Source organism: Cucumis sativus, chromosome 4 (assembly GCF_000004075.3).
Source record: "Cucumis sativus cultivar 9930 chromosome 4, Cucumber_9930_V3, whole genome shotgun sequence".
Classification (NCBI taxonomy): domain Eukaryota; kingdom Viridiplantae; phylum Streptophyta; class Magnoliopsida; order Cucurbitales; family Cucurbitaceae; genus Cucumis; species Cucumis sativus.
The window spans coordinates 2,056,536-2,070,224 of record NC_026658.2 but is presented as its reverse complement, the minus strand read 5'-3'; the positions used below and the strand labels follow the sequence as shown (position 1 = coordinate 2,070,224).

At 33.6% G+C, this 13,689-nt stretch overlaps 3 protein-coding genes across 5 annotated transcripts; 2 read left to right on the top strand and 1 right to left on the bottom strand.

Moving 5' to 3' along the window:
• On the top strand, positions 1 to 1,418 carry LOC101210877 (calmodulin-like protein 3). Its single transcript, XM_004152050.3, has one exon. The coding sequence runs from the start codon at positions 410 to 412 to the stop codon at positions 860 to 862; it is 453 nt and encodes a 150-aa protein (XP_004152098.1). The 5' UTR covers positions 1 to 409; the 3' UTR covers positions 863 to 1,418.
• A 2,902-nt stretch (positions 1,419 to 4,320) lies between these two features.
• LOC101211125 (proline--tRNA ligase, cytoplasmic) lies at positions 4,321 to 9,719 on the top strand. 2 transcript variants are annotated; one of them, XM_004152051.3, is made up of 13 exons: positions 4,321 to 4,459; positions 4,873 to 4,937; positions 5,036 to 5,121; positions 5,552 to 5,644; positions 5,725 to 5,841; positions 6,386 to 6,573; positions 6,819 to 6,885; positions 7,504 to 7,626; positions 7,728 to 7,880; positions 7,972 to 8,256; positions 8,393 to 8,611; positions 9,052 to 9,145; positions 9,253 to 9,719. In XM_004152051.3, the coding sequence occupies exons 2-13, from the start codon at positions 4,892 to 4,894 to the stop codon at positions 9,315 to 9,317; spliced, it is 1,536 nt and encodes a 511-aa protein (XP_004152099.2). In that variant the 5' UTR covers positions 4,321 to 4,459; positions 4,873 to 4,891; the 3' UTR covers positions 9,318 to 9,719. The 2 variants fall into 2 exon arrangements, with proteins under 2 accessions (XP_004152099.2, XP_011653053.1); XM_011654751.2 differs by lacking the exons at positions 4,321 to 4,459; positions 4,873 to 4,937 and having other exon boundaries at positions 5,043 to 5,121; positions 5,543 to 5,644.
• A 973-nt stretch (positions 9,720 to 10,692) lies between these two features.
• Positions 10,693 to 13,356, bottom strand: LOC101211375 (protein FAR1-RELATED SEQUENCE 5). Of its 2 annotated transcripts, none has more exons than XM_031883744.1 (3): positions 13,007 to 13,356; positions 12,123 to 12,672; positions 10,693 to 11,151 (listed from the first exon to the last, which is right to left on the bottom strand). In XM_031883744.1, exons 2-3 carry the CDS (start codon positions 12,663 to 12,665, stop codon positions 10,927 to 10,929), a joined length of 768 nt encoding a protein of 255 aa, XP_031739604.1. In that variant the 5' UTR covers positions 12,666 to 12,672; positions 13,007 to 13,356; the 3' UTR covers positions 10,693 to 10,926. The 2 variants fall into 2 exon arrangements, with proteins under 2 accessions (XP_031739604.1, XP_004152100.1); XM_004152052.3 differs by having other exon boundaries at positions 13,116 to 13,356.
• Positions 13,357 to 13,689: the final 333 nt, after the last annotated feature.

The following is a 13,689-nucleotide window of genomic DNA, read 5'->3' as shown; positions in this document are numbered from 1 at the left end:
AAAAAGGGGTTGGACATTGGAACCGTTGGTTCATCTTCTTCATAATTTCTCTCTGTTTTAGAATATTTTTGTTTAGCAAAGCCCTAATTTCTCTCCCACTTTTTCTCAGCAACCAAACCAACCTCCACCACATACATTTCCCCATTGCCAACCATTTCCCTTCAGGATTTTCCCCCTTTTACAATCTCCATTTCCACATTAATTCCCCTCCTTCTCCTCTCTCTCCTTTTCCATTAAACCCTAAAATCACTTTCCTCCCATCCTCATCGCTTTTTATTTTCTCTCTCGCTCTCTCTCTCTCTCCCTCTCTTTTTCACCTACTCCCAATCTCCTCCTGCCCTTCGCCGGCTGGCACAGATCTCTCATCCAATACACAAACGCGACATATAATACATAAATCATTTTACAAATGGATCCAACGGAACTACGAAGAGTATTCCAAATGTTCGATCGCAACGGCGACGGCAGAATCACCAAGAAGGAACTAAGCGACTCCTTGGAGAATTTGGGAATTTTCATTCCTGATAAAGATCTGACTCAAATGATTGAGAAAATCGACGTCAATGGCGATGGATGTGTCGATATTGATGAGTTCGGTGAGCTGTATCAGTCGATTATGGACGAGCGAGACGAGGAGGAGGATATGAGAGAAGCTTTCAACGTCTTCGATCAAAATGGCGATGGATTCATCACCGTCGACGAATTGAGGTCAGTTCTAGCTTCCTTGGGGCTTAAACAAGGGAGAACTGTAGAGGATTGCAAGAAAATGATAATGAAAGTGGATGTGGATGGAGATGGAATGGTGAATTATAAAGAGTTTAAACAAATGATGAAGGGAGGCGGATTTAGTGCATTAGGTTGATGATATATACACACACACATATATATCTTTCTCACTTAATCACAAACCTTCAATTTCCCAAACAAAACAAATAAAAAACAAAAAACAAAAACAGAGAATGAGAGAGAGAGAAACAGAGAGGATGTTTTTCCATTAGAGTTCTGTATATAAAACCTTGAAGAAGATGAAGAAGACGACGATGAAGAAGACGACGAAGGAAAAGAAGAGGAAAGATTTGATAATTACACACAAAGTTGCATGGATTATTTCTGCAATCTGTCCACGTGTTGGCACGACATTGGCCAGTTTGTTTTCACCCAATTGTCTACTGACACGTGCTGAGAATATTATATATATTTAAAATGTTTTTGAATTATTAATTTTAATTTATTGAATATTCCATGTAATTTTGAATTTTTTAATTGTTGGGGAAAGAGAAGGAGGGAGAAAGAAAGAAAGGGATAGTGATTACTTTGTTGATTGTCGGTTCCGGGTCGGGACACCAACAAAATATTATTATGTTTTTTTTTCCTCTTTTTTCTTTTTTTAATTAATTTGTTTTTCAAACTCAGTAAGAGATTGATTGTTTTTTCTTTCTTCCAATGGATTTTTTTGTTCATTCTTTTTCCCATATTATTCATTTATTTTCTCATATACAAATCATCTGTTTATCTTCCCTAGTCTTTTATGTTAAATGCATTCTTGTTATAATACTAAATTAATTATTGGTAATTGAAATGAGGTGTTTAGATTGAATCCTGAAGTTCACCACAATGGTATAGATTATAAAATTTCTCGTATCTTACTAATGATGTTTATAGCATAATCTTATAAATTTAAGATACCTTATTGATAGAGCACACATCACAATATTTTAAATGGGAGACTTTCATTTTCTCACATAAAAAATTTTGGATAAAAATGTATTAAAATGTAAGAAACAAAAGAAACAACTTATCAAGTAATCTTTCTCTCTCGATTAACTATGGTAATGCATAATATTTTAATGGATGAATAATGAATAATGAAGGTATGTTACCATGTGGATGTACTTTAAGCCAATAACTTTTATATGAAGTTGAGGTTCTTTCTTCCTTCAAAATTGTGGTTCCATTTCTTATTGGTTCGACTACACAAAATGTAGTGTATACGTCTCGAAATTTACATTTTTAATTTTGGATTTATTTTCATTAAATATCTTTATTGTTAATATATATTATCTAATTTTAAATAATTAATATAAGGGATAGTTGCGTATATAACAACATTTTAAAAAAATTACAAATATAACAAAATTTGTCAAATTTTATCAATGATAGAGTCTATCACCGATAGATCATACTACCCGTGATACTTTTGCTATATTTGCAAATTTTTTTAAATGTTGCTATATTCTTAATTATTATTTCTCAAATAGTCGTCCATTACAATTACCTTTAATATAATTATGTTTCACTATTTTGCATCCATATCAATTTTTTTTATTTTACTACATAATTAATTAAAATTAATTAATATTTTGGAAATCCAAATGAAAAATATAGACGTTGAAATTTAAGAATAAAAATATTATCATATATAACAGAATATATAGACATAGAAAATTATAATTCCATCGCCCAAAATCCAAATTAATCACATCAAATTATAATTTCATCCCCCAATATCCAAATTAATCACATCACCACCACCGATGCAGTGTTTATTAATTGATAAATTTTGCTATATATATAATATAGACGTTTTTTTAAATACTTTTTTTAAAAAATATATAATTGAATTTCATGTAAATTCGAGAGAAAAATGAGAAGCCGAAGGGCATTTTTTAGTTTTTAAAGTTGGGAATCATGTGCAAATTAGTATTTCTTTGCCATACATCTATAGTTTTCATTTTTTTCTACAAAAAAAAAAAAAAAAACGACTATATTGCTAACTTGGTATATTATATTGATTTTACGTTAATTATTGATGATTGAATTTGGGAACGCCAATGGACAATTTTGTCTTTTACTCTCTTCTCCCTCTTCGTCTCTTTTGACCTTCCTCTGAAACTCCTACATATAATTTAACATCGGCTCTCAAACTCTCTCCTTTTCTCCTCGTCAGTGCTTACTATTGTATGAAATTTTAGAAACACTAAACATCAAACCTTGCACACATAAGAATTCAAGAAAAGAGAGTTTGAGATATGTTAAAGGTAAATTGGATTTGGGAGCCATTCAATGAGTTGTTGAAATGAATAATATATATTGTTCATATCTCTTCCTCCTTCCTCCTTCCACGAATACCAAACTCTTAATAAAAAGTTCAATAGCTTCAAACATGTTGGGTTTTGCATAAGTTACTTTTCCTTCTATTAGGAGTTTTTTGAATTGTTGAGTTTTACTGTTATACAGAATTACATTTCATTCTCTAGACTCCACAAACAGTTCTTCACAACTTACAAACAACAATGGTTGTTCAATTCCAAAAGTAGGGTCATTCGTCAATAGCTTCGACTATGAAACAACACTAGATTCATCATTCTCCATCTTTCAAATGTCAATATTTGTCTCATTACTTTCAAATGGATAAACAGAAAGAACAATGAATGTATTCAAAACTCCTAAACTTGTATTATGCTTTTTGTCACAGTAACATGAAACCACCATTATTGTTGTGTTTATGATGGAAATATTAAGTGGAATAGAAAAGAGCAAAGATAAAAACTAATAGAATAGAATAGAATATAGTGTAAATTAGTTTTAGGTACCTTGAAGAATGGTGAGGCATGCAAACAATGGTTATGGTCTGCCTCTGCCGTGGAGATGGAGATCAATCTACCGTCGGACGAAATGGAGAAGATGGAATATAATTCATTTAAAAAAATCTACATACTTTCTTGTGTTGATTTTATGATTGGTTTTCTAATTTGTTATTGCATTTAATTTTGTAGGAGTTGCTAGATAGATGATGTTAAACCACGGTTAGAAGATGGCTTGAGGTGGAGTATGACTAGAAGAGACACAAACACCAATATTAGGTCCCACTGTTATACGAATTGAAAGAACTCAAATGGAACGTCGTCATTAATGAACACCACCAAACTCAAAAGGTAAATAATTAAAATAGTTGAGTCATGATAGAATATCACTTTTATCAAAAGTTGTAAAAGCGCTTTTAAAAAAGGGATGGTAATACTCTCGAAGTAAAACAAATAATATACTTGAAAGATTAATATCACACGTTTTCTAGTATTAAAAGCTAAAATGAAAACGATAAAAAAAAATCAAGAAATAATTTCTCAAAAATAACTTAAAATTTCGTTTATTTTCTTAATTAAGATTTCGTGTTTATTTCTCCTTAATACGATGGAATATAATTGATTTATGAAAATATATAAAGAATATTGCATAGGTATTTTTTTGGTTGGAAAGATAGAAATACACTTCTAGAAAGCCCATATTTTTGGAAAGTGAGGCCCAGCCCAAAATGGAAGACGCAATGAAGTGTCATTGGTCAAAGCCATCTTTGCCCTGCGTCTTTGAGCTCCACCCTCAATCTTCTTCTCTCATTTTCATCACTGTTCGCGCCTCCTCCCAGCCGCCCTTTCATCCAAATCGCAGAGATTCATCCATTGTAAAGTTTCTTACATCTCTCTTCTACCTTCAATTCATCCACTCTCTCTTTTCTCTTGTTCTCAACTATGGCGCAGTTGCAGTGTGTTGTTTAACTCTTCAATGCTCCTTCTTATCTTCGCTTTAATTTTCTTATTCTGAACCACTACAAATTAATATCCTTTTTATGTCTTTACCCATGTGTTTCTGGGGATTATATTGATTCTGGATGCTATTTTCATTTTTTTGCATAGAAATCTTTCATGGGGTGGGTTTATTTCGTGGCATTTGTGGGGAATTTTGGCAATTGAATTCAACCCATTTCGGATTTCATAGTGTTGACTTTGATCCCTTCTTTTGTTCTGTTCATTCTTACATGATAGATTGTGATAACTTTTCTCAGTGCATAGTTAATTGACTTGGATTCTTTCGCAGAAGTTGAAAACTGAAAACCATGGCTGGTCCTAAGCCTGGTAGCTCTGCTACTAATAAAAAAGCTGGTAAGTATTGTTCCTTTAACACGGTACTTCTTTGTGTAAGTGCTTCCTATTCCCTTGTTTGGTTCGTGTTTGCTAATTCTTTGTTGCTTATTGGGCAGGTGGCAAAAAGAAAGAGGTGAAGAAAGAGACTGGTTTAGGTCTCACCAATAAGAAAGATGATAACTTTGGAGAGTGGTATTCTGAGGTGCTGTTTCTTGCGCGGTTTTTGTTTTCTTCATTGCAAAATGACTTTTTGTGTTTTGTAAAATTCGTGTGAGTTTGGCAACGTTGTTTGATAGCTGTCGTTGTGAAGGTAGATTTTGTAGTTTCACTCCTAGGCTGTCAATACATGCCTTAAACCATGAGTAGAATTAATTGTATGAGTTGAGTTTTTTTCCCCTCAGTGACACTTAAATTTGACAGGATTTGAACAGTTTTCCTTTAACTTTGGAGAGAAATGTATATTTTAGTTCTTAAGTTTTATTGATTTTTAGAACTTCTATGTTGCTTTATAAAATGCCATTGATCAAAATGGAATAATTTTTTTAAGATGTCTTTTTAGATCAAGCTCCCCACTAATATTATGAACGGGTTCTTTACAGTGACTTGAATAGTTCTTCTTCTAGTTTGTCTAGGTGGTTGTGAGTGGAGAAATGATCGAGTATTATGATATCTCTGGCTGCTATATACTAAGGCCGTGGGCAATATCTATTTGGGAGACTATGCAAGTAAGGATGCTACTCTTTACATTGTTCATTTTACAATCTCTTGTTCTGAAGTTTGAAGGTTTAATTTGTAATCGCTGCAGGTATTTTTTGATGCAGAAATTAAGCAAATGAAAATCAAGAACTGTTATTTTCCACTTTTTGTATCTCCTGGCGTTTTACAAAGAGAGAAAGATCATATTGAAGGTTTTGCTCCTGAGGTGATGCTTCATATATAAGCAACAATAGAGAAACTTGTCTATTTGAATTTGAAATGTTTATCATCTTTTTGTTTGTTTGTTTGTTTTAATTATTATTTATTTTTTTATTTACAAGATATGGGTGTTTCATTTATATGATGAACTTTGATATGCTTACATCTCTGTTGTGGGTGCAATACTATTAAAGTGATGGTATAGTTGTCATAGTCATTAGCTTATGAATGTCATCGCAATCTTCATTATGTTTTGTTCTTCCAGCCCCTGACCTGTTTATCGGCGATGCTTTAGCTCAAGTGTTGAACTTCTATTGCTTTTATTAAAACGTATTATTTTTATAAGATTTTGAAGACCTGCATTCTTCCGCCTTTTTAGCAGTTTATTAAGAATTTATTCAATGATGAGTAATCTTTCTTATAACCTTATGTTTGTTTCTAAGAAGTCTTTTCATTTCTTATGTTCTGTTCATTCATTTTAAATTTTTATGTTGATAAAGGTGCCATTGTGGTTTAGTACTGACAGTTTGGTACTTGGCATTTATTTGAAGGTTGCTTGGGTGACAAAATCTGGGGAGTCTGACTTGGAAGTGCCCATTGCGATTCGCCCTACAAGTGAGACTGTTATGTATCCATACTATTCTAAGTGGATCAGGGGCCACCGTGACTTGCCTTTGAAACTTAACCAGTGGTGCAATGTTGTGAGATGGGAGTTCAGCCATCCCACACCATTTATTAGGCAATTACTCGTGCTTGTGCTTATTTTTTTGTTCCTTTTCTTATCACTATGGTGATGGATTATGTTGGACCTGTTGACAGTTGACGTTTTATATAATATGTTCCATGTTCCTAATTAATGCCTCTTATTTGCATAAGGCAGTATATTCTTCTTGAACCTTAGAAGATTTTAAACACTTCGTTGTTTTGAAATTATTTTCAACCATTTGATGAAAACATCTAATTGTTTTAAACTATTGACTGCAGGAGTCGTGAGTTCCTTTGGCAGGAAGGGCATACTGCTTTTGCTACTAAGGATGAAGCAGATACAGAGGTATCAAACTTCAGAATTTTAAATTATGATTTAGAAATTTTCTTATCCTGAGCAAATTTGGGGTTTCAGACATGCAAGCTTTCATTGAAAGCAAAAAGAATGAGTGGGTTCTTATTTGGTAGCACAAAATTCTTCAAGGGATTGTCTTGGGGTGCTTTAAACCCAAGGATGAATTTTCTCAGTTGGAAAGCATATGGTGCTATTTAGTTATTAGTTGTCTTGTAAAATTTATATTTTATATGGTTAATGCTATTAGATAACTTTTAACGGTAACTGGATTTTTTAGATTGGAGTTAGTTAGTGAATTCACGAGGTGTTATTTTTTTGCAATGGATTATGTTTTATTAATTGATTTTGGGCACAACGAACCATGTTTTGTTGTGCATGGATCAACTAATGGGATAATAGCTGTCATGCTTTGATCTCTTTCTGTCTGCTCCTTTTTCTTTGGGTGGAAAACAAAATCATGTGAATAATTGAAAGAATATAAAATTCCATCTTATTCTTAACGTATCCAAGGGAGACCACGAGAATACCCTTCTATGTAACCCTGAAAATATGCAGTTCTTTGTGTAACTGTAGTCTGTGGTCATTATTTAAAGGTTACTTTTGTTTCAGGTTCTTGAGATATTGGAATTGTATAGAAGGATATATGAAGAATACTTGGCGATTCCTGTTATCAAGGGCAAGAAGAGTGAGATGGAGAAGTTTGCTGGCGGTCTTTACACCACAAGTGTTGAGGTATAAGTTGATTAAATGCTATGACTATTTTCAGCATGGTGAAATGGTATCTGTTACTGGTTTACATTGTATAAAACCATTTCGTCATATGTGATATGCAGGCATTTATCCCAAACACTGGCCGTGGTATTCAGGGTGCTACTTCACATTGTTTGGGTCAAAATTTTGCAAAAATGTTTGAAATCAATTTCGAAAACGAAAAGGGGGAGAAAGCTATGGTCTGGCAAAATTCTTGGGCCTATAGTACTAGAACGGTATGAATTTTTTTTTTTTTTTGGATAAGATAGAGCGGTATATCTTGATATATGTAAGCTAGTTAATCTAGTCTTTACAAATTGTTTGCAGATTGGTGTGATGGTTATGGTTCATGGGGATGACAAAGGATTGGTGCTGCCTCCTAAAGTTGCGTCGGTTCAAGTTATTATAGTCCCTGTACCTTACAAAGATGCAGACACTCAAGGAATTTTTGATGCTTGTTCTGCCACTTTGGATACATTGACAGCAGCAGGGATTCGTGCGGAGGTAGACTCTAGGGATAACTATTCTCCTGGATGGAAGTACTCTCACTGGGAAATGAAAGGTGTTCCACTCAGGATTGAAATAGGACCTAAGGACTTGGCAAACAATCAGGTTACCTATTTTGTCTATCGATGTTGTTTTTCCACGCCATTGAAATACTACTTTCCTCTCACTAACACATTATAACTGTTAAGACTTGGATTATGTTAATACATAGTGCTAATTCATTGTTATACTTTAACTTTAGGTGCGTGCTGTTCGCCGTGATAATTCGGGAAAAAAAGACATACCTAGGGATTCATTGGTAGAACAAGTGAAAGAATTGCTAGAAAGTATTCAACAAAGTCTGTTTGATGCAGCAAAAGTAAAACGAGATACATGCATTCAAGTTATTAATACATGGGAGGAGTTTACTGAAGCCCTCGGTCAGAAGAAAATGATATTGGCTCCATGGTGTGATGAAGAGGTATTTTGATTCTACTTGTGTTGATTGTAATGGAGGACTGCCTACTTTTCTGACTTATCATGAGGCCAGCATAATTTTATTTGTTTATTGAAGAGATCATTATGATTAATCTTCTTTTCCCAAAGTTCCCAACACATCTTCATGTGCTGAAATCAATTTGCAGAATCAACATTAAAATCCTGGTTTGAAGTTATTGTTTTTTGTGGAGCTTGTTGTCATCGTTAGGAAGAGTTTTCCGCTTGTCTTGGCTGCTGCAGCTTTATACAATATTTCCATATCAGTGGCTTTAGTAAATGCATATTCAAGTCTTTAGTTTCTATTGAAGTTTGTGTTAGTATGTTGAGTAAATTGGGCTAAGTGTTCTGAAATATATATTTTGTTATCATTTACTGGTGTGCCATTTTCTCTAAAAAGATGGTTTCATTGTTATGCTCCTCCAGGAGGTTGAGAAGGATGTGAAAACAAGGACAAAGGGTGAGATGGGAGCAGCTAAAACCTTATGTTCCCCATTCGACCAGCCTGCACTTCCAGAAGGTACTAAATTTCTGTCCAAATCCTTTCTTTCTAATGACTTAATTGGGAAATTTGTTAGCAACTCTTTTTGGTTTCCTTGAATTTACCGTGATGATGTTTCGTTTCAGGTACCAAATGCTTTGCTTCTGGAAAACCTGCAAAGAAATGGAGCTATTGGGGCCGAAGCTACTAAGCTATCAGCTTGTGTTTATCTCCCTATGTTGCGATTGGATACATCGAGAAGTCAGCATTTGGGAGTTAGTGAATAGAGGGGCATTCGATTCAGTTAATTCTGAGTTCATCAGTACTTCCAATAGGAGGCTCTCTTACACGATGAAGAAAAAAGCATTCAGTTAGCAAGAGTTAACTATAAAACACTTTACTTTGGTTGCATTGAAAATTTCTGGGTTTTGCTTTACATACTTTTTTGTTCTCAAGTATATTTCACTGGAATCATTTAATGACAGATTTTTGCTGTAATGATAAACGATAATAGTGAGATTCAAATTATTGTTATAGATATTTGAAGGTAAGGGCATGTTCTGTTTAAATGGATAGTTGGAATTTGTTGGCTTGAATAATTCAAGCAAGTAAAGCATTTCGTGAGCATCATTTGAACTAACTTGACTTGTCAAACTCGTAAATATAATATGAAAGATATAATACGATTTTCAATGCAAGTATCGTATCAACTTGAGTATAGATTTAATAACTTTGAATTTGATAACAAAGAAACTTATCTTGAAGTCTTTAATTAGAAGTTAAATTCTAAAACCTCTATGTGATGTGACATAAAAGAGTACGTCCAATGTGAGTAGAGGTGCACACAAAGATTTGATGAAGACATGAAGTGAGTAATCATAGCAACATGTTTCAAACTGTCCAACACCTCTCTACTGCTACTGACCATTATCATCTTATGTTAAATCATCATTAGTCACATCAATAGTAATTAATGAAAAAAAAAAATGTCACTAAAAGTTATCAATTTCCATTTCCACAAGTCCCAACTTAGTTTCATTTGCCACTTGCCACTTTTCCATTGCATTTCATTGTGATCAAATGTTTAATATAAGTTTATGAGCTACTAGGAAATTGAGAACATGTTTGGCTTTAGTTTTTAAAATCAGTTGTAACACACTTTTAATTATCCAAAAGTGATGTTGATATGAAAGTTGTACTTAAACTTCTCAAACATATCCGAGTCTAATGGGTTTTATGCATGATTTAATCCCTTTTATAGAGAGAAAATCTCAAACAAATCTAATGTTTGATCTTAAAGAAACTATATTTTTAAATGGATAATGATCAACCAAAGTTTCTCATTTAACGGAAAAAGAAAAACCTGGAATGTATGTCCTAATACAGAATAACATTTCAGACACCAAAGTATAATTAAAATGTACAACAATAATTTTGAAATGTTTAAATTTCAACATTACAAAATATTCTTCGATTTAAATATTACCAAACACGTTTTCATTTCCATTTGAAAAGCATGAATGAGAAAAAGAATTAAAGAAAAACAACAGACGGCAAAAAGAATGTCACCAAAGATACCTTTTGTCTCCTTTTAATAGATACGTTTATATCTATTATCTAGTATGACAAAATCCACGTCATTGCCAGGTCACACAAGTTTCCAGATTTCAAGCAGCATGCCATATGGATAAATACTTTATACACTAAAATGCTTCTCAAAGAAGTCATTATCCATCTACAAATGAGAGTTAAATTTTGGATACCAAAAACCCATACCTAAGATATAATAATATATGATAAGTTAGTGCAGTTATGATAATTTAAATCCACCTTTCATTCGAACCTTTTGATTCTTCTTCCTCCTCAACTTCTCTAATGCTTTTTACTACTTCTGCAACTTTGTTTGATATACATTCTGTGTGCATTTCCAACTCCTTCCAAATTGTTTTCAATTGTTCTTCATATGCAGCACATTTTCTCTTATATTTCTGCCTCTCATTGTACAACTCCAGAGATAACTCTCGAATCCGCTTATCCTTTTCATCCTGCGAAAGAACAAGCGCAGGATGAAAAGCTAAAGATGATAAAAGATGATAAAAGATGATAAAAGATGATAAAAGCTAAAAGCTTCAAGAGAATGGTTACATTAATGCTTTCAAATAAGAATTCCAGATATGAAGAAAATGAAGAATCATAACCATTCAAACTGAAAAGCTGGAAGGTTAACTCTTACCAATTTAGTCAAAAGGTAGAATAATAAACACGTTTGGGTGCATGCCAGATAATCATATTGATATAGAAACATAAACTGAAGATCCATTTAAGAAAAAGATGGTTTTGGCTAGACAATTAGATGAATGAATAGTGCTGTCAAACTATGGCAAAACCATGGGAATAGACTAGAGATGGCTTCCTCTCGACACGAAATATGTTAGATGTAAAATCATTGATAAAATGTTGACCCTAAAGTTGATATTTTATATTACATTAACCAACCGACAAGTGACAATGGCAGTATTATAGAATACACAACATAAAATTGATGATAAAAGAAACTCTACCACTTAAAGGGAAAGGAACACAAACTAGAATTTCAATTATTCATTCTAAATCTCGCAGCTGTAGTAGCGATGACAACAACTGAATTTCAAAGAAAAATCCAATTCAAGGTACCCCATCAAGCATGTTGGAAAAAAGAAGTAAGAACCACAAGGTCCTCAATGCCTTTTCTTTCTACACAAAAGACAATTGTCAAACCAAAAGTTCGATTCTAGGGTTTGATGATTTAATAGTTTTCTAATGCAAACTGACAAAGCAAAGCTTGAACTCAAGGACATAGTTGTACAAATTATTGACAAATCTTGTTCAAGTAAGGTCATGATAAAGCAAGTTTGATAACCAACAAGATAGGAAACAAAACCAATACACCCTGAATTATAACAAGACAGGCAATAATCCATAGAAATGCATATGGGAGAGTATATTAGTTATTAAAACAAACAAGCCTAAAACATACCTCGCTCAAGTTTTTTCCAGATCCTTTCCATGGGACTTTACTAGGACTCAGTAACAGATGATTATGATCTTTAACAAATTTAGTGACAGCCCACTTCCCTCCATCCCTTAAAGCCAATCTCATCATTGCTTGACATCCCTCTCGAGTAATTGGTGGTGCTGGAAGTATCCTGTCTTTTCTGCATACATACTTCTTAGCACGAAATCCTTCTTTTGAGCAGACAAAATCCTGACCAATCACCTGATTGTTTACACGGGAACGACGATTATGATGTATTCGAACGGTGAATCCAACACGCCTACCATAATTAACATAGAATTCTCTAGCTTCATCTCTAGAACTGAACTCCATACCTATGTATGGTTCTACTCCATCCATAGGCAAATCAACAACAGATTGTTCTGCTACCTTATCATCGTCACGCAAGCAAAAATCCAAGTCATTACGAATATCGTCTATACTCCCACCCTTCTCATAAATTTCAGTCTGAATATCAATATCACTTTCATCTGAATCAAATGTGTGACTAGATTGGCAGTCCATTAATCACCTACAAAAGTATACAAGTCAATGGAAACAGCAGGAAAGAGTAAACGAACTATATGAGTGAATTATACAGAGCAGATCCGCAAATATCAAATGCCTCAATGTTCTATCTCAACAACCCATCAAAAGTTACAAGAAATGAAGAAAAGATTGAAATTCCAAGACATAAAACTACCGGGAGAAGGTTTTATCAACATTTCCCATCCCACAACAGACGCACATTGCCCAAGAGAAATGAGAATAAAATTAAAAAAGAGACAAAATTGGATAACATTCCATTCCGCAAAATTGGGCATAGTAAAGCGAGACCTGATAACGAATTAGACCCGAAAACGTACTTCTAAAAGAGCGTTACGAACATGGGGACCATTTAACGTTGGCAGAAAGCAAGGCATTGTGGAGAGAAACAAACAAAACAATGAGAGGAGAATCAGTGAAGTCACTCACCAGGAAACAGAGAAGAGGGGAAAGGAAAGGAAAGGAAAGGAAAGGAACCCTAGAACAGAAAGTGCATGATGGAGAAACGGGTGAGGGAATCTTGAAGCTTTGCGGGCGTGGAGGCCGGAGGTTGATGGGGAAGAAGATCGCCGGCGAGAAGAAGGGAAAAGGTGAGAGGGAATGAGTGGTTGTGTTCAGTGTCAGTTTAAGAGAAATTACGGACCCTCTCCTCGTCCTTCCATTTCCTCTCCTCTTTTATTTCTTATTTTAAACCAAACTCCAAGTTAGAAGTTTGATTGATCGTGCTTAAGGTTTAAATTATCAAGTAAATATTTAGTGTTTAAACAATATTTTATGTTGTTCAAACAAATTAAAATATTTATTGCTCAAATATTGATAGTTTTAATTTTATGAAAATATTGATGAAATTCATATTTGTAATATACTTGTACAAATCAATAGTGATTTTATCTAATTTTAATGGATTGTTTTTAAATATAGCAAAATTAACAAATATATATATATATAGCTAAATAATTATTTAGCTATCCATCAATTTCCGCCATTGAAATTCAAATTTCAA

Excerpts from the sequence above, each read along its gene's own strand:
- LOC101210877 (XM_004152050.3), top strand. The coding sequence starts at position 410 with ATGGATCCAACGGAACTACGAAGAGTATTCCAAATGTTCGATCGCAAC.
- LOC101211125 (XM_004152051.3), top strand. The coding sequence starts at position 4,892 with ATGGCTGGTCCTAAGCCTGGTAGCTCTGCTACTAATAAAAAAGCTG. Across the intron at positions 6,574-6,818 it reads CATCCCACACCATTTATTAG|GAGTCGTGAGTTCCTTTGGC; the intron begins GCAATTACTCGT and ends TATTGACTGCAG. Across the intron at positions 7,627-7,727 it reads TTTACACCACAAGTGTTGAG|GCATTTATCCCAAACACTGG; the intron begins GTATAAGTTGAT and ends TGTGATATGCAG.
- LOC101211375 (XM_031883744.1), bottom strand. The coding sequence starts at position 12,665 with ATGGACTGCCAATCTAGTCACACATTTGATTCAGATGAAAGTGATATT. Across the intron at positions 11,152-12,122 it reads CTGGAAAAAACTTGAGCGAG|GATGAAAAGGATAAGCGGAT; the intron begins GTATGTTTTAGG and ends GTTCTTTCGCAG.